Raw genomic sequence first — 16,276 nt, forward strand, 5'->3', positions numbered from 1 at the left:
GGAGCGGGCAGGATCCATCCCAAAGCACCGTCCCTGCTCAGGGCCAGCTCCAGCTCTTCCCTCTCCCGTCCTCACCCTTCGGTCCTTCCTTCTCTTCTGTTCCAGGGTGTCCGAATTCCCGCCCTCCTCGGCTGCTTCGACGCTGTCTCCAGACAGATCCAGGTTGCAGAGGAGGCCGTGACTATCCACAGGCCCGTCTTTCGCCTGGCCAGAAACCCCGTCCTGGTCCGCAGCCTGACGGGCAGCAAGGTCTACCTGCCCGGTAAGAGGGCGGGTTAAACCCCGGTTGGCTTCGCGGTCATCGTGTCCCCTCCCTGGGGCTGAGAACTTCTCAGAAGCGACTCCCCCTCTGCGGAGCAGAGCCAAAAATTTGGGGTTTTTGTCTTTCTGGGCGAGGCAACGATCGTTTCGCCTAGGGAAGCGCCCGTGGAAGGGCCACTGGCTGAACGTCTCCATCCCTCTCGTGTTTTTTTTCAGGCAACAAGGAGCTGGAGCCCCTCAAATACTCCAAGGTGGCCGCAGCCGCCTCGGTGTCCCGGCAGCAAGCGGAGGGCTGCATCCAGGGCACCATGTCCCTCCTGTCTTACTGCCTGGGGAAGGGGGAGATGTCCTGAGGGACACCGGGGTGCTCCTCACTGAAGGCAAGACAGTACAAATGGAGTTCTACTGCGGATTTCTGGAGACGTTGTCTGGGAAGGAGAACTTGGAACAAGAGATTTTCAAGGTGAGCGGTTCTGTTTCTCTGTGGGCTTGCGGGCAGTCCCATGGCGGTGGCCCGGCAGGACACGACCAGGTGAGAGTTGATGGTCCTACCACCTCTCCCCGCCTCAGGCTCCACCAATACGGCCTCACAGCCATGGTGAGGACGTCCCACCGTCTTGGAGCTCCTCCACTGCAGGTCCCCCGCTGCTGGACATGGTGGTGTCCCGGATGGTACCTGTGGCCTCCCTGAGTTTCTCTGGCCATGTCGTCATCTTTCCCGAGTGAGGATGTTGGCGGCTGTAGCCGCTCTCAAGGTGACATTTGCTCCTTGTGACCCCGCGGGTGTCCTCCCATGGGGCCACCCAGCAGCCACTCTTGATGTCCCCGGGCCGTGGTCGCTCCCATAAGGCAGATTTGATGGGCAGGACCGAGGAATTCAGGTAACACTTCCTGCCCATGGTGGCCTGGACTCTTTGCTGGGTGACTCCTTTTCCCAGGACTGTCCTTGGGGATGGGGCATAGTGGATATGGGGAAAAAACACAGTAGAGTTGGGTTAAAAAAACAGTCTTTAGGGCAATGCCAAAATCTGCCGGTGAGCACGGCGAGCGGCAAGGGCTGGTGGCGCTCTGGGTCACGGCGGTGTGTTCTCCTCGTTCCCAGGCTTGAAATGGAGTTTGTGCACAAACCGCCTCCCAGGGCTCTTCTCAAGACCTCGAGACAAGTCCCTGCCGAGGACGAGCAGAGGAGAAGAGAGTTTCTGCCACCTCTTGGACAAGGCAGAGCAGCTCCCGGCTCCTTTCCACAGTGCCGGCAACCAAATTCTGTCACTTGACTTGGAAATCTCCGGCGCTGAGTGTCAAAGGGCTCCGACCTGTGCCAAAGCCTCCCCCAGCTCGGCACAGCCGTTTGTCCTAACGACTCCTTGGCTTCACCCCAACGGAGCCGCGGGGTGGGATGCGCCCAAGGGTGCGGTGGGAGGGTGGTGATCCAAGGCCACCTCCTCCCCGCCAAGAAACGCCCCCCCCAGAAGAGTCCCTGTCACCTCCCCGCTCCCCCTTCCCTCAGCGGGAGCTGACGACGCCGTCACAACACCACGGCAATGGGGAACTGGGGGCAGAGAGGCTGCGATGGCGGCTGCGCGGGAACGGAACGGCCCTCTTGGACCTTTGGGAGGGGCCGGAGCACCCCTGCGTGTCACCGGGGTCGGCAGCGTCCCAGCGATGCTCTTCTGACGAGGTTTCTCCTCCCAGTTCCAGGGGGGTGTCCTGGGTTCGCTGCTCCAAGCCCGCCTGACAAGGAACCGCCACAGTTCCAGGAGATCACGGGGCAGAAGAAGAGGAGGATCAAGTCTTTGGTCAGGTAAGGCTGAAGGCTCAGGGCTGGGGGTCTGCGCAGGGTCGTGTTGCCCAGAGAGGTGGTGGATGCCCCCTTGTTCCTGGGAACATTCATGGTCAGGTTGGACGGGGCTCAGATCGACCTGCTCTGGTGGAAGATGTCCTTGGCCATGGCAGGGGTGGTGCTGGACCTTTAAAGGTCCCTTTTAACCCAAACTAGGATTTTCTGACCCAGCCAGAGCCCGTTCCCCAGCCCCAAGCATTCGCCATCCATCACCGCCCATCGGAGGGGTGGGATGGGGCTACTGGGAGCCCCCAGTTTCACAGGGCTGGATCTTCTCCAGCCCTCAGGAGAGCCCCAGCGTGGCCTGGGGACACGGGGACAGCCGTGTGTTAGCTGCAGGGCCCGGCTCAGGGCTTTTTTTTTCCCCACACAGAGGCACAAAGAGGGTCATGGGGGGCAGGATGCGGCCCCAAAGCCAGCGTGTCCTCAGGTAGAGACCTCTCTGCCGTTGTGTCCTTCCAGGCAGCAGCCGGTGATGCTGGAGGATTCCTCTGGAGAAAAGCAGCCGGGGACCGGGCAAGCCAAGGGCAAAGCTGCGCTCAAAGACTAAGCCCAAGCGCAGGCAGGGACTGCAGCAGGGAAAGGTGGAGATCACCTACGTGCAGGGGGCAGGGGAGACACCCAAGCTTTCACCCAGGGCTGGGCAGGGTGAGAGCAAGGCTGAGCTCAGCTCTGCTGGGCTGGGCTCGCTTTCAGTCAGGGCCAGAAGGGACTGGGGAAGATGAGAGCACGGCTGAACCCAGCTTTGCTGGGCTGGGCTTTCTTCTTCCACCTGGGTTAGACCTGGGGCTCTTTATTCTCCTGTTTCTCTCCCCGTTTATCCCATTTAAACCCCAGGTGCCCCCTTTGGCCACGCCGTTGGCCATCCCCAGGGACAGAAGGTCCAGCTCTTTTGTTGAGGCTCAACCCTCATGTTTTGGGCACAAAGCCTCAGTCCTTGGAGTCTGTTTTTCAGGAACCTCATTCTTAGGATCGGCTCTGGAATTTTTAGGGGCCAAAGCCACGTTTTCTTTTTTCAAACCTGAATTTTGAGGGCCAAAACTTTCCTTTACAGAGTCCAAAACCTCAGTTTAAGGGTTCAAACCTTCATTTTAGGTCAAAAAGCGAAAATTGCGTCTGACGCTTATTCTTCAGTGGCAAAGCCTCTGTTTTAGTGTCAGAACCTCGCTTGAAGACACTAAAGGTCACTTCACAGTCCGGAGACGCCTCAGTTTGGTTTCCAGACCTTCATTTATAGGGCTCAAAGCTTCAACTTCAGGGTCCAAATTCTCATTCCTGGGGTTCAAACCCCTCTTCTACAGCTCAAAGTGTTGTTTTTAGACTCTTATTTTAAAGGCCAAAGCTTCATTGTAAGGCTCTAAACTCTCGTTTGTAGGGACAAAGCCAGTTCTTCACAGTCAAAATCTACATTTAGAGAGTCCCAAGCCTCTGTTTATGGCCTAAAGCATCATTTTTGGTTTCCAAAGTCTTCTCTTTCAAGCCCAAAGCACCAATTCTAGGGCACAAATCCTTGATTTAATCCTCAAAACCCACTTCAGGGAACAAAACCTCATTTTGGGTCTCAAAGCCTCATCTTTATTGTTCAAGGCCTCAATTTCAGGGTCCGAACATCCTTTTCAAGGCTGAAAGCCTCATTTGTAGTGTTCTAACCTTCCATTGTAGGGCCTTAACCTTACTCTTAGGGTAACAAGCCTCATTTTGAGGTCCAAAGCCTCAGTTTTAGATTACAAACTTAAACTGAGTCCAAGTTCCCACTTCTGTGGCCCAAACCCTCATTACTAGGGTCCAAAGCTGCATTTCTAGAGTCCAGTTCCTTCTTAGAGAATGCTAAACCAAACGTTGCAGTCCAAGGCCTCATGCTGAGGCTATAAAGCCCAATTTCTACAATCCAAATGCTCATTTTCAGAGTCCAGATACTCACGTTTAGAGCCAGACTCTTGTCTTACCAAAGCCTCATCACCTAAGTCCAGAGCTGCATTCTGAAGGCCAGTAGCCTCAGGATGAGGGGCCAAATACTGATTTGTAGGGTCTAAACCCTCTTTTCAGGGAACAAAGACTCTGTTTTAGGGCCCAAAGCTTTACTTGGAGGCTCCAAAGCCTTGTTTAGAAGACCCAGATCTTTCTTTTAAGAGTGTAAAATCTCATTCTATTGTCCAAATCCTTGTTTTCTGTTTCTATTCCCAAATTTTCAGGGCCCAAAGTCTCGTTTTTAGGGCGCAATGCCTCCTTTTTAGCAGTCTAAGCCTCACGTATAGGGTCCAAACCTCATGTTTAGAGTTGAAAGACGTAATTTCTGTTTACAATTCTCATTTTTAGGGCCCAAAGCCTGATTTTTAGGGTCCCTCCCTCGTTTTAAGGGTTCCAAGCCTCATTTTGACTGAATGCTGATTTGTAGGGTCTAAGCCCTCACGAAACGGCAAACCCTAAGCTTTAGGGTCCAAAGGTTTATTTGGAGAATAGAAAGGCCCAAGCCCCATTTAGGGTGTCCAAATATGCATTTTATGGTCCAAATACTCCTTTCGGTGTCAAACTCTTTAAGGACTCAAGCTTCATTTGAAGGGTGGCAAGCCTCATTGTAGGGCCCAAGGGTTCATTGTTTCTGAGGATTTACAGCCTCATTTCTAGGGTCCAAATCCTAATTTTTAGGGCCCAAAGCCTCCTTTGGGGGGTCTCAAAGTGCAATTTCCAAAGCCTGACTCCATGTTGTGAGGGTACAGAGCCGTCTCTCTGTGCTCTGCAGCCTGATGCCAGCCTCAGGCAGCGTTTGTGAAGAAAGACCTTGTCCCCAAAGGCTCCCGGGTGCTGCTGCGGCTGGTGCTGCTGGTGGGGCTGGGCCATGGGGGGAGCCGGGAGCCCGAGCCCGGGGCTCAGGCGGGGCCGTGGAGCTCCCTGGGCAAGGCAGGGCCACCCTGGTGCTGCCCCGCTGCTGCCCGGGGAGGTTGAGTGACCCGGGAGCTCTGTCCTGCCAGGGGGGTTGTGCTGTGCCAGCTGCAGGGGCTGCAGAGCCAGAGGCAGTGGCTGTGGCCCAAGTGGTGGGTGTCCCCGTGGGGCTCTGGCACCTGTGACATCAGAGAGGAGAAGTCCCCGAGGGTGTCACCAGGGTGCCAGGCGGCAGCACCCGCTGCAGTCCGGCTCGGGCCAGCGGTGTGTGAGGGCGGCGGGGGGAAGGCTGGGCCGTCCGAGGGCCGGGGCAGAAGCTCTGGCCCCCGAGGGGGGTTTCTCCAGCCGGGGCGAGGGCGCAGCCGCTGCGGGGAGCGCCTGGGGCAGGGCAGGTGCCGCCCTCGGGGCTGGGCGCAGGGCTGCGGGGGCTGCCAGCCACGGCCAGTGCACAGAGGAGGCAGGAGCGGTGCGGCTTCGCTGCGGAAGGCGTGCTCCTCGCTGCCGGCCAGCACTGGTGGCTCTGGGCCCCCGCCGAAGCCCTGCTCCTGCTCTTGGGGCTCCGCCGGCTACGCAGGCAGAGCAGCGCTGACGGCGACAGCGGCAGCCAGCGGGGAAGCGCCAGCGACGCCGAGGAGCGGAGAGAGCGGGAGGAAGACTGCGAGGGCAGAGCAGAGCCCGGTGCCACTCTGCGTGCAGACAAGACTCTGGAGAAGGCGGGGAGCTCCGCTGCGCCTGCCAAGCAAGCCCGGCCCAAGAACTCCTTCCTGACGGGGCCGCATCCAGCCTCGGTCCGGGGCAGCGCCTACGAGTGCCCCCAGACGAAGATCCGCAAGCGCCCGCTGCTCGCGCCCCCGAGCCCACCCCTCGGGCACAGCGTCCGCCAGCGCTGGGCACCGCGGGGGATCTGCCGGCGACGCGCTGCTGCACCCCCGGGAGCTCCTGACGGGGAACGTGCTGCGCCGCCGCCTCTGCCCCGGGAGCAGCTGAACGGCGGCCGGGTCCCCGCTGCCCGCGCAGCCTCTGCCCCGCTCCGCCGGGATGCTCCTCCAGCTCGGAGGCGCGTGAGGGGGTCCCTAAATACCCCAGAGAAATATTATATTATTGTGAATAAATAGATAAATTGCCAGAAGTGAGGTTGTGTCAAGAAACCCCGTGGCCGTGAGCGTCTGGGCAGCACTGGGTTGGGGGATGTCAGCCCTTGGCTCCAGCTCCGCTCTGCAACAAACAGATGAAGTTTGGGGTTGGATTCCCCTTCGCAGGGGTTACACTTGAGACCTTTAGAGCCTCCTTCCCTCCTCCCTCTTCTCCCCGGGGGTCTGCACGGCCCCTCCTCCCCGGCTCCCTTCCCACGCCCCGACCACACTCCCCCCTCCCCAAATTGCCAAATCCCCAAGCCCCCAGCTACTCCCTGAGGGCGAGGCAGGAGCAGACCCGCGGGCTGGAGCCGGCGGCGAAGCGGGAGCCGGAGCGGGGTGAAGTGAAGGGGCACGGCGGGGGGGCACTGGCACTGGGGGGGTCAGTGGGAGCTGGAGGGAGAGGGGCCGGGAACTGGCAGCTGCCGGTTTTAATGGAGCTGGTCCCACCCCGAGCCCTGCCCTCCCCTGGGCAGGGAGGGGGCAAAGGGTCGGATAATGGTGGGGCTTGTGCCAGTGGGTGTGCAAAGGTTGGGGCTTGTGTAAAGGCTTGTGCGAGCTTTTAGGGGAAGATGGAGGAGGATGGGGTGGAGAAGGAAGATGAGGATAAGGAATAGTGACAAAAATGCTGGGAGCTGCGAAGGCCCAGAAAGCCAAGCCCTCCCCTTCTCAGGGGCTTGTGCGAGCTTTGGCCTGGGGAAAGGCTCGTGCAACGTTTGGGACTTGTACAAACGCCTGTGCAAAGTTCAGCGCTTGTGCAAAGGCCTGTGCGAAGCTCAGGCTTGTACAAACCCACGTGCCATGTCTGGGGCTGGGGCAAATGCGGGGGCAATGCCCTGGACTTGTGCAAAGCCCCGTTTGCACAAGTGCAGAGCCCCGGCGCGGGTGCAAGAGCCCCAGGACGCGGAGGGACAGGGCTGCACTGCGGGGCACTGGGCGGCTGCGGGGCACTGGGAGTTCATTGGGTTATTAACAGCGCGCGGGTGCAGGTATTAACAGGGGGTCCCCGGGGGGGGCAGCCCAGGAAGGGGGACCCAGGGCCCTTGGTGGACATCGAGGGGCACCCAGGTCACACCCCGGTATCCCCCACCCCAAGGGGTCCTACCAAGCTCACTGGGGGGCACTGGGAGGTATTGGGAAAGGAAAATGGGGAAAGTGGGGGACATCCACGGACACTCTGGGCACCCCAAAGCCACCCTCTTTGTTCACCATAGAGGCATCACGGGACACTGGGAGGGGCCACGGGGACAGTGGGGCACCCCCAGGCCACCCCCCATCCCCATACAGGGGTCCAAGGAACACGTGGGGACCTCCAAGTCACATGGCGACGCTGCACCCCCCACGCACTTGAGGACACTGGAGACACCCAGGACACCCCCTGACCCATAGAGGGGTCCCAGGAGACTGGGAGACACTGGGAGGGACACTGGGGGACCCTCAAGCAAACCCCCATCCCCACAGAGAGGTCCTGGGTACTTGGGAACAATGCGGGGCACAGAGGGACAGCAGAGAACCCCCAGGACACCCCCTGTCTCCATAGAGAGGTCCCAGGATACCCGGGGGTGATACAGGGACATTGGGGGAAGCCCCAGGCCACCCCCTGTCCCCAGCACCAGGGTCCCAGTAGGGTCACTGGGCAGACCAGGGGCACTGTGCCCCCACCCAGAGGTCCTGCTGGCTTTCCCAGCAGAGGAGGGGGGTGCTTGTGGACTGTCCCACGCTCCGACTGGGGAGGGACGGTGGGGGAGGTGGGGGCTGAGGGGGACAGTTGGGGTCCTGGGGTGGGGGCACCCATGGGGGTGTCCCTGCTGGGGCAGGGACACCACGCTGTCCTGCTGGACGCTGCCGCTGACAGTGACACTGGGGATCGCAGGTGCCACCAACACCAGTTTGGCCACGGGCTGGACGCTGGGGACAGTGGTGGTGCCAGGGGACGTGGCCGTGGGCACCGGGCTGGGGCCGAAGGTGAGCGCCTGGGGGGCAGGGGGACAGCGTGGGGCATAATCCTCTGTCCTCAGTGGGATTCCCTTGGCAAAAAGAGTGACACTTGCAAAGGTCACCGGGAGTTCAAAAACTCTCTTTCTAAGTTTGTTTCGCTTCATGGGTAAAGAACACCTGAGCAGCGCCGGCACTGCCCCGCACACAAAGCCCTGCGAAGTCACGACAAAGAAATTAATTGCAGGCTTTGAGCAGGAAACTCATCGGGCAGCCCCACAGCTGAGCTCCTGTTTGACCTCATCTCAAAGCCCTGAGACACAGAAAGGCTTAAAACAGTTGCCAGGGAGGCCCCGGAGCTCTGAACCACAGAGTCTCCCTGTGACAGCCCCTGCAAGGGAAGGTCACCGAGGGCCTCGTGCCAGGTCTCTCTCACTCTCCACTAACAGGAACAGCTCGGACAAAGCGAACCCGCAGCGCTCTCCAGAAGCTTCTCAACCCCTGGGGGGTTTTTAATAGGATTTTGACACACCCCCAGCCACAAATAATTCTCCAGCCTTGGGGTAGATCTCCGGGTGATGCTCTTCAATAGCTGCTTAACCCTGAACAAAGCCTGAACCACACGTGGGAACACACTGGCTCTCAGCAGTAAGATGACCACGTTAGTTGGATATTCAAAATTCCCCAAGTTCTCAAACACAGTTGTAAGTAGCCTCAGGACTGACAACTTCATCGCGCCTCCGATCAATGTTACGCAGCTCAGCAGAACAAAAATCTTAACCCAGCTCCCACGGGCGGTGAGCAGCAGCAGGGGGACGATAGACAGCAAATGAGGTGATGAAATTTTAAGGCGCCAAGTGATGGACATTATGCCCAGCAATTGATAAGCCGATGTAATGAATGCTTTAACCAATGGTTATGACACCCTGACCCCATCTGCCGTTATCTCGACCCTTCGAGCCCCTCGCTGGGCCCCAAAAAGGACTCTGGTGGTTTGAACTCGGTCGGAGCCAAACACCACGCAGCGCTCGGTCACCCTCCCCCCGTCGGGGGAACGGGGGAAGAGAGTGGAGGGACACAAGGAAAGATCGTAGGTTGAGATTAAAACCCACCAGTTTAGGGATTGTAATAAAACACTAACAATAATAGAAAGTACAGATGGGTGATGCACAAGGCGATTGCTCAGCACCCACCGACCGATACCCAGCCCGCTCCCGGCCAGCGACCCCGACAGAACGGAGATCCTCCCGCCGTCAGAAAACTGGAAGCAGGAGAGAGCGCACCTGCTTTGTATCCTGAGCATAACGTCACGGGATGGGGAACACTCCAATGGCCACTCTGGGCCTGGCACTCCGGCTGTGCCCCTCCCAGCTGGAGAAAATGAACTCTATCCCAGCTGAACCCAGGACACTCTTGTAGCAGATTAAAGCTACTCTGCGAGTGCGGGAGAGAACAGGACAGGGGCGAGCAAACGCCTCAGGTGACCGCCAGGGAGAGTCGGGGCAGGCTGGAGTGTTTCTGTCGCGACCAAAGCAGAAGGCCCGGGGGCTGTGCCGGGGTGTGTGAACCCTCTGGGACCAGCCGGGGGGTACAGGAAGGCGCTGAGGGGACATGGTGGGGGCCTGGGGGCACCTCGAGAGCAGCCATGGCCCATGGTCCCCATCCCCCGCAGGGGAACCCCTGCCCCGCCCGGCCTGGGTGACGCGTCACAATGTGACCCCTTTGTGACATCGCTCCGTGTCACCCCCGGCACCGTATCTGAGCAGCGCAGCCCCGCAGGGTCTGACAAGTCGGGGAAGGGACAGGGCAGGAGCGCAGCGAGGAGACGCCTGAGCACAGCCTGTCTTTCCCCACCGCCCCCGGCGTTTAAGCTGAACCCCCCCCGGTCCCTCAACCACTTCCCTCCATTTTTGAAGATGGCAGAGAGACCCCCCAGCAGCCCCAGGGTGGTTTGGGAGGAGGTGGGGGCTCCCCAGGAGAGCAGCTCTCCTCCAGAGCCCCACGAGGTGTCCATGGTCCAGCCCCTGCAGATGGGTGAGTAGACGGCTCCCCGGGGCGGGCTCGATGCCGGGACCCCGTTCCCTCGGCGTGGGGCCATTTAAAGCTCTTCGCCGCCCGGGAGGCTCGTTGGCGAGGGTGGCGTGTCCTACCGACTCTTCCCTGTTTCCCTGTAGGCGAGACACTGCCGGAGGAGGAGCCAGAGCTCACAGAGCTCCAACCAGGGTGCGATTCTGAGAGCACCTCGTTGCTTTCTTGGCTTGACAGCAGCGACATGACAAAGGTAATGAGCTCCCCCCTCGCAGGGACCCTTGTCCGTGGCATCAGCTTGTGCGAGCAAAGGGACCCAGGGACGGTTGAGCTGATCAGCCGTGCAGCACCGTCGGCGTGCTCAGAGTGACACGTCTTCCCCCCATCCCTCTTCCCGTAGGTGTTTGGCAAATACCTCCGGCCTTCTCAGAGGACGGACATTCTCCTCGTGGCCATCGAGGCCTTGACGTCAGACGATGTCCAGGACAGGCAGAAGGGCATAGATGTCGTGTACATGGCCGTGAGGGACCCCGCGTCCTGGCTGGCGGATGTAAGTGCCCCGTGGCTGGACCGTCCTCCTGTGTCAAGACGTGTCAAGCCTTGTTCTTCCCTCCTGCCCTAACCCGGCTCTCTCAGGCACCCCAAACCATTTCAAGGCAGCAGGGAGGGGTGGGAACGGCAGCACCATCCTTACCCATGTCCCCTCCAGGTGCTAGAAATCATGAGATACATCCACAAATATGTGGAGCACGTCCGCACGGAGCCAGCCCGCAAGAGCCTGGACTCACTGCTGCTGGTGTTGACAGACTGGAGCCCCAGGGAGACGGTCAGGAGCCTCTTGAGGATCTCTCCAACGTGTGACAGGTACCGGCCCCGACAGCCTTGAGGGCTTGTTCCCCAGGGGGAGAGTGGCCCAGAGACTCTCCGGCTGCCAGACCCACGGAAAACTGCAGGATATCTATCCCCGAGGGGCAGGGCTCTCCATCCCACCACGCTTCCCCCTGCAGCCAGAGCCGGCCCAAGCAGAGCCCCTGCCCCACGGGAACAGAACCTCACCCCCCTCTGCCTCCGCGGGCACCCCGAAATGAGGGGGTGGGCAGGGCCGGGCTCCGGAGGAGCCGAGGCAGCTCTGCTGAGCGAGTTGGCTCTGGCTCCGCAGGGCGGCCATGGCCATGTGGGAGGTGCTGATCTCCGTGCGCTGGGCTTTGTGGAGCGTCTTGTTGCAGCTGGTCGACGTGCTGCAGGACCGGCGGCTGCGCAGGGTGTTCAGCTCTGCCACGGAGGACGCCTGCATCTACCCCATGATTGTGAGTGACCCACGCCCAGCCCCAGCGCTCTGCCTTCCTCCTCCTCCACCTCCTCCTCCTTCCCCTGCTCAGCACCAGCCAGACCCCTGTGCCACACGCTCGGGCCCACCCCACGCTGGTTTGGCCCCACCAAGCCTGTCCCGGCACAGGCAGCCTCTGCCCTCCCCCCTGCCTGCATCCCCCTGCCCAGCTCCGCAGCCTGGAGACCCCGGGAAGGGGCAGAAACCAGAGTCAAGGCGGTTGCTGGTCCTGGGTCAGAGACGTGGGGACTCTGAGGTGGCCGCAGGGGGAGAGGAGACCCTTGCCATGGAGCGTGCTGCTGGGGGGCGAGGGAGCCCTGCAGCTCTGCTGGTCTCACCACTGTCTCCATTTTAGCTCCTGCTCTGCACTGACATTCATGAGGCGGATTTTGCTGCCCTCTATGAAACCCAGAGGTACCTGAGGCGTCCCAGCCCGGTGATGCTCTCGCTGGTGCTCACGGGCCTCGTCATGCTCTCGAAAACACCTGGAACGGTGAGTGGGGGGTCGGCAAGGGGAGCCACATCGGCAGCCGGGGGCTGGGGCGGTGGGGGGCGTCTTTCACCGCTTCACAAACAGGCAACGGTGTGTTTCGTACAGGCCAGAAAAATGTCAGTGCTGCTGCCAGACATACTGGAGACCCTGACGGACGCCAACGCCGATGTCAAGAGCAAGGCTCTGGTGTTGTTCATCAACGTGATGGGTCACATGAAGAGGGAGGAGGCCGACCTCATCTCCCCGAAGCTGGTGGAGAAGCTCCTGCCCCTCTTCGATGACGTAAGGCTGCCATGGGAGCCTGAGCCGAGGCGATGGCTGCAATGTGGCTGCCTTTGAGCGCGGCCATGCGGGAAGCATTTGGGCAGGGCTCCCCCCTTACTCCTCTTGCGTAGCCTTTGGGGGCTCTTCCCCTCCCCGCTCCTCTTCCGCGGCCTTTCAGGGCTCCGGGGCCGTTGAGCCGCAGCTGCGGGACTGGCCGACGGCTCCTGGTTCAGGATCCGACCCCGGAGCAGCTCCTCTCCGCCGGCCACGCTAACGCCCCTGCTCCCCGTGGGCGAGGAGCAGCTGGTGCTGAGCTGCCTCTGTCCTCCTCCCTGCCAGGAGTGCAGCCGGGTGCGGGAGCTCTCCATCAGCCTCTTCAGAGATATCATGAAGACTGCAGTGGGGAGAAACAAGAAAAAAATGGTGAAGACAGTGCAGAGTAACCTGATCCCACTGTACTTCCATACCAGCGACCAGGTCGAGAGCGTGGCCAAGGTGCAGTGACAGCGAGTGGTGTCGCGGGGAGGGGCGTGCTGACACCACGGGGGTGGCCTGGGCCTGAGGGACAATGGGAACGTGTGTCACCGCGGGGTCCCGCTGCACTGGTCCCAGTGCTGCAGAGCTGGAGGGGGAGGTGGCGTCGCCCCGGCCCACAGGAAGGGTCCCTGCAGCCCCAGCACGAGCAGGGCCAGAGAACCTGGCACAGACAGTTTCCTGCTCAGTCGGGGCCGGCTCCCAGAGCGCGGGATGGCCCCAGGAATGAAGGGGAGCCAATCCCGGGATCACCCCGTGCCCCCAGCTCAAAGCCAGGCTCAGAGCAGGAGGATGCCAGCTCTCCTTCCCTGGGCTCTGGTGCCATCTCCCAGCCTCTCCTTCTCCGCAGGCTTCCTGGGACACCCTCAGCGCCTGTGGAGACTTCCTGGGCTGGAGGAGGCTCAGCTCCGCGGCCGAGACGGGGCAGACGCACCTGATCGGAGACTGCTTGGTGAGGACACCCCCCAAACCCCCGGGCCGGGCTGGACGGGGGCTGCAGCCGTGCCTGGGGGGGCTGTGCCGCTCTGCATCGCCGCCCTGCCCCAGCCCCGCTGCTCCAGCTGCAGCCTCCTTCCCTGCCCTCCAGCACGCAGCCCCCAGGGGCTCTTCTCCAGGAGAGCCCGGCCCAGCTGGGCCCTGGCAGCGGGACGGAGGGGTCTCGGCACCCCCAGCCCCCTCTGCCTGCGGCTCTCTCTGGCCCCAGCCCCACGGGGCTCCCGGCTGGGAGACGGGAGTCACTGGGAGGGAGCGGGGGTGCTGGCGGGAGGGACTGGTCCGGACGGCTGCGGAGGGTCCGTACCAGCCCCGTGCCCTTGTGCTCCCTCAGATAACGCACAAGAGGAACAGCGTGGACGAGTATCTGCGCCAGAGCCTGCCCTACGTGGAGAACCCTCAGGCCACCGTGCGGGAGGCGGCCGTCAGGTTCATCGGTGAGTCCCCGGACCCATTTCGGGCCACCCAGCCCCAGTCCCCACTGGTGGGCTCGCTGGGGGCCTTGATGGGTCCCAGAGCCCTCGGGTGCTGTCCTTGCCGGGGGACAGCCCTGCCCAGGGGGAGCAGAGCTCTGACATCAGTTCTGTGCCCCAGGGCTTGCTGTGCGGCGCCGGAGTACCCTCAGCCAGGAGAGGGTGTGGCAGATCTGCAACAGTGAGTAGGGGACAGCCTGGGCAGGAAAATGCTCCAGGGGCAGACGAGCAGTTTCAGAAAGTTGTTTGTGTCTTAACACATAGGTTAGCATATCTCTTTAGTAAGGTCTTGAAATTGGAGGAATTTTGTTTCCTCACCAAAAAGGAAGGGAATCTGTGGGGGAAGGACAGCCGTCTCTGTCCTGCCCCTTGCCAGGAGGCTGATGATGTCCAGACTCCACGCTGGGATGCTCAGATCAATACACGGGCTCGCTGAGGCCACACACAACTCTAGACCAGCTCGAACGGCAAACGAAAAAATGACTCTGTGGCCTGGCCCAGTCCTGAGCCCCTCTGTGTGTCGGGGGCACACGGGTCACTCCTGAGCAGCAGCTTCAGCCGCTCCGGGTGTCTCACCGGCTCCTCCTGGCAGGGAAGGAGATGGCTGGGGCTGGCATGGGCTGGGGGGGCCCTGGGGGTCCCTGCGGGCACTGGGGGCTCACAGCTGCTCTGCTCCCTTCTCTCGCAGCGCTCCTGCCCTTGAGGAAAGACTCGGAACTCTCCGTCAGGGCCCTGGCAGCCGAGACCGTCTCCAGCCTGACCACAGAGCAGAGTCTGACATCAAGATGGAGCCTGCGGTCGCTGTGCTGCTGGCTCTGCTGAGCCTCCGAGCGACAGAACGCTCTGGAAAAAGGCCGTACTGGAATAATGAGTTTTTTAAATAAAGCTGCAGCCACAAGCTGCTGGGACTCCATAGCGTCCTTCCCACGGGGACCCCCCTGAGTGTGCTGAGCAGTGTCCCCCCCGGCCTCTACCGCTGCCCCCAGGACCGCACACCCACATCCAGCCTAGATAGGAGGAGGAGGAGGAGGAGGAGGAGGAGGAGGAGGAGGAGGAGGGAAGCTTTAGCCCATCCTGCCCCTCCCGAGGCACCTCAGGGCACGAAAAGGCACCCGTGCGCCCAGCTGGCACGTCACCATTTGTCCCAGCACCAAAATCCTCTCCTGTACTGGGGAGCTGGGCTGGTATTGACTGGGCACTGGTTAGTTGCTAGAACATTCTGGGGTTAACCTGGGGGATTCTGGGGTCCAAAGAGAATTTGGGGGCAAAAATGGGGGACTTCTTGGGGATGCTGGTGCAGATTTGGGGGTAAAAATGGAGGATTTTGAGATTCAGGATAGATTTGGGGATGAAAAATAAGAATTTTGGGGATGCTGAAGCTGATTTGGTGTCAAACTGGGAAAATCTGGGATCCAAAGAGGGAGATTTGGGAGTCAGAAATGGGAGATTTGGGGGTCAAACGTGGACATTTTGTGGTAAAATTGGGGGATTTGATGGTGAAACATGGATCCTGCGGCCATGCATGGTTTTGGGGTGAGAAGGGGCTTTGGGGGTCTCACCCCGCAGCACCCAGGTGAGGGTGGCCCTGGTGACAGTGGCAGCACCGTCCCCCACCCCGACGGCCTGGAGGACCACCCGGGTGGTCAGGGCGCCCATCAGGGTCTGTACAGAGCCTGCCCAGTGCTCCCAGTCACGCCCAGTTATCTCCCAGTTACCCCCACCTGCCCCACCCCCCCTCCCAGCTACTTCCCAGTCCTTCTCTTTAACCCCCAGACACCTCCCAGTAGTCCCCCACCACATTCAATTACCAGTGACCCCCAGTTCATCCCAGTGCTCCCAGCTACCTCACCTACAACAACCTCCCTCTCAGTTACCTCCCAGTCTCTCCCAGCATTGCCCCAGCTCCTCCCAGTGGCCCCCAACCACCTTCCAGTGTCTCCAGTCTCTCCCAGTGCTCAGTTACCTCTCAGTCCCCCCAGGTCCCTCCTAGTAGCCCCCAGCTGCATCCCAGTGCCCTCCAGTCCCCTCCCAGCACCCCTTCTGGTGACCCCCATCCCTCTCCCAGTTCCTCCCAGTAGCACCTGCAGTGCCTCCCAGCACTGGTACTGGAGTCAGTCAGGGCTGACACGCTCAGGGTACAACTGAGGCAGCAGAAGCTGCTGAGGGGGGACACACGGAGGGGGGGTCAGATACCACTGGGACCCCCAGAGACCCCAAATCACCCCTGTGGCCGCTCCAAACCCCATTTCCCCCCCTCTGCCCTGGTCCCTCCAAAACCCCCTTAGCCCCCGCCCAGATCCCACTGGCCCCCCAGTTCTCCATTTTCCCCTCAAGATTCCAACAGTCTCCCCGGAACCGACCGGCCGCCCCTTCTCCCCCTCCTCCTCCAGGCCGCGGGGCACCTGACGGGGAACGGCTGCGCCTCCTCCTCTGCCCCTCGGCGTGAGGAGCTGAACAGCAGCCGGGTCCCCGCTGCCCGCGCAGCCGCTGCCCCGCTCACAGCCGTGATGCTCCTCCTGCTCGGAGCGCAGGAGGGACCTACCCCAAGTAAATACCCAATAAATTAGTTTGAGAAACCCCGTGGCCGTGAGCGTCTGGGCAGCACTGGGTTGGGGG

General features: G+C 60.9%; 2 protein-coding genes across 3 annotated transcripts; both read left to right on the forward strand.

Annotated features, from left to right (window-relative positions):
• Positions 1-770: 770 nt before the first annotated feature.
• On the forward strand, positions 771-6,096 carry LOC141972831 (uncharacterized). The gene is made up of 3 exons (XM_074930868.1): positions 771-1,016; positions 1,954-2,062; positions 5,556-6,096. The coding sequence occupies exons 1-3, from the start codon at positions 965-967 to the stop codon at positions 6,094-6,096; spliced, it is 702 nt and encodes a 233-aa protein (XP_074786969.1). The 5' UTR covers positions 771-964.
• Positions 6,097-8,180: 2,084 nt separating this feature from the next.
• On the forward strand, positions 8,181-14,557 carry LOC141972876 (maestro heat-like repeat-containing protein family member 7). 2 transcript variants are annotated; one of them, XM_074930920.1, is made up of 11 exons: positions 8,181-10,330; positions 10,478-10,627; positions 10,787-10,941; positions 11,237-11,384; positions 11,760-11,897; positions 12,003-12,179; positions 12,501-12,656; positions 13,045-13,146; positions 13,522-13,624; positions 13,782-13,841; positions 14,349-14,557. In XM_074930920.1, exons 1-11 carry the CDS (start codon positions 10,322-10,324, stop codon positions 14,480-14,482), a joined length of 1,332 nt encoding a protein of 443 aa, XP_074787021.1. In that variant the 5' UTR covers positions 8,181-10,321; the 3' UTR covers positions 14,483-14,557. The 2 variants fall into 2 exon arrangements, with proteins under 2 accessions (XP_074787021.1, XP_074787020.1); XM_074930919.1 differs by having other exon boundaries at positions 11,760-12,179.
• Positions 14,558-16,276: the final 1,719 nt, after the last annotated feature.

Source organism: Athene noctua, chromosome 36, assembly GCF_965140245.1.
Source record: "Athene noctua chromosome 36, bAthNoc1.hap1.1, whole genome shotgun sequence".
Taxonomy (NCBI): domain Eukaryota; kingdom Metazoa; phylum Chordata; class Aves; order Strigiformes; family Strigidae; genus Athene; species Athene noctua.

Excerpts from the sequence above, each read along its gene's own strand:
- LOC141972876 (XM_074930919.1), top strand. Across the intron at positions 10,942-11,236 it reads ATCTCTCCAACGTGTGACAG|GGCGGCCATGGCCATGTGGG; the intron begins GTACCGGCCCCG and ends CTGGCTCCGCAG. Across the intron at positions 11,385-11,759 it reads CCTGCATCTACCCCATGATT|CTCCTGCTCTGCACTGACAT; the intron begins GTGAGTGACCCA and ends TCTCCATTTTAG.
- LOC141972831 (XM_074930868.1), top strand. The coding sequence starts at position 965 with ATGTCGTCATCTTTCCCGAGTGAGGATGTTGGCGGCTGTAGCCGCTCT. Across the intron at positions 1,017-1,953 it reads CGGCTGTAGCCGCTCTCAAG|TTCCAGGGGGGTGTCCTGGG; the intron begins GTGACATTTGCT and ends TTCTCCTCCCAG. Across the intron at positions 2,063-5,555 it reads AGGATCAAGTCTTTGGTCAG|GCAGAGCAGCGCTGACGGCG; the intron begins GTAAGGCTGAAG and ends CCGGCTACGCAG.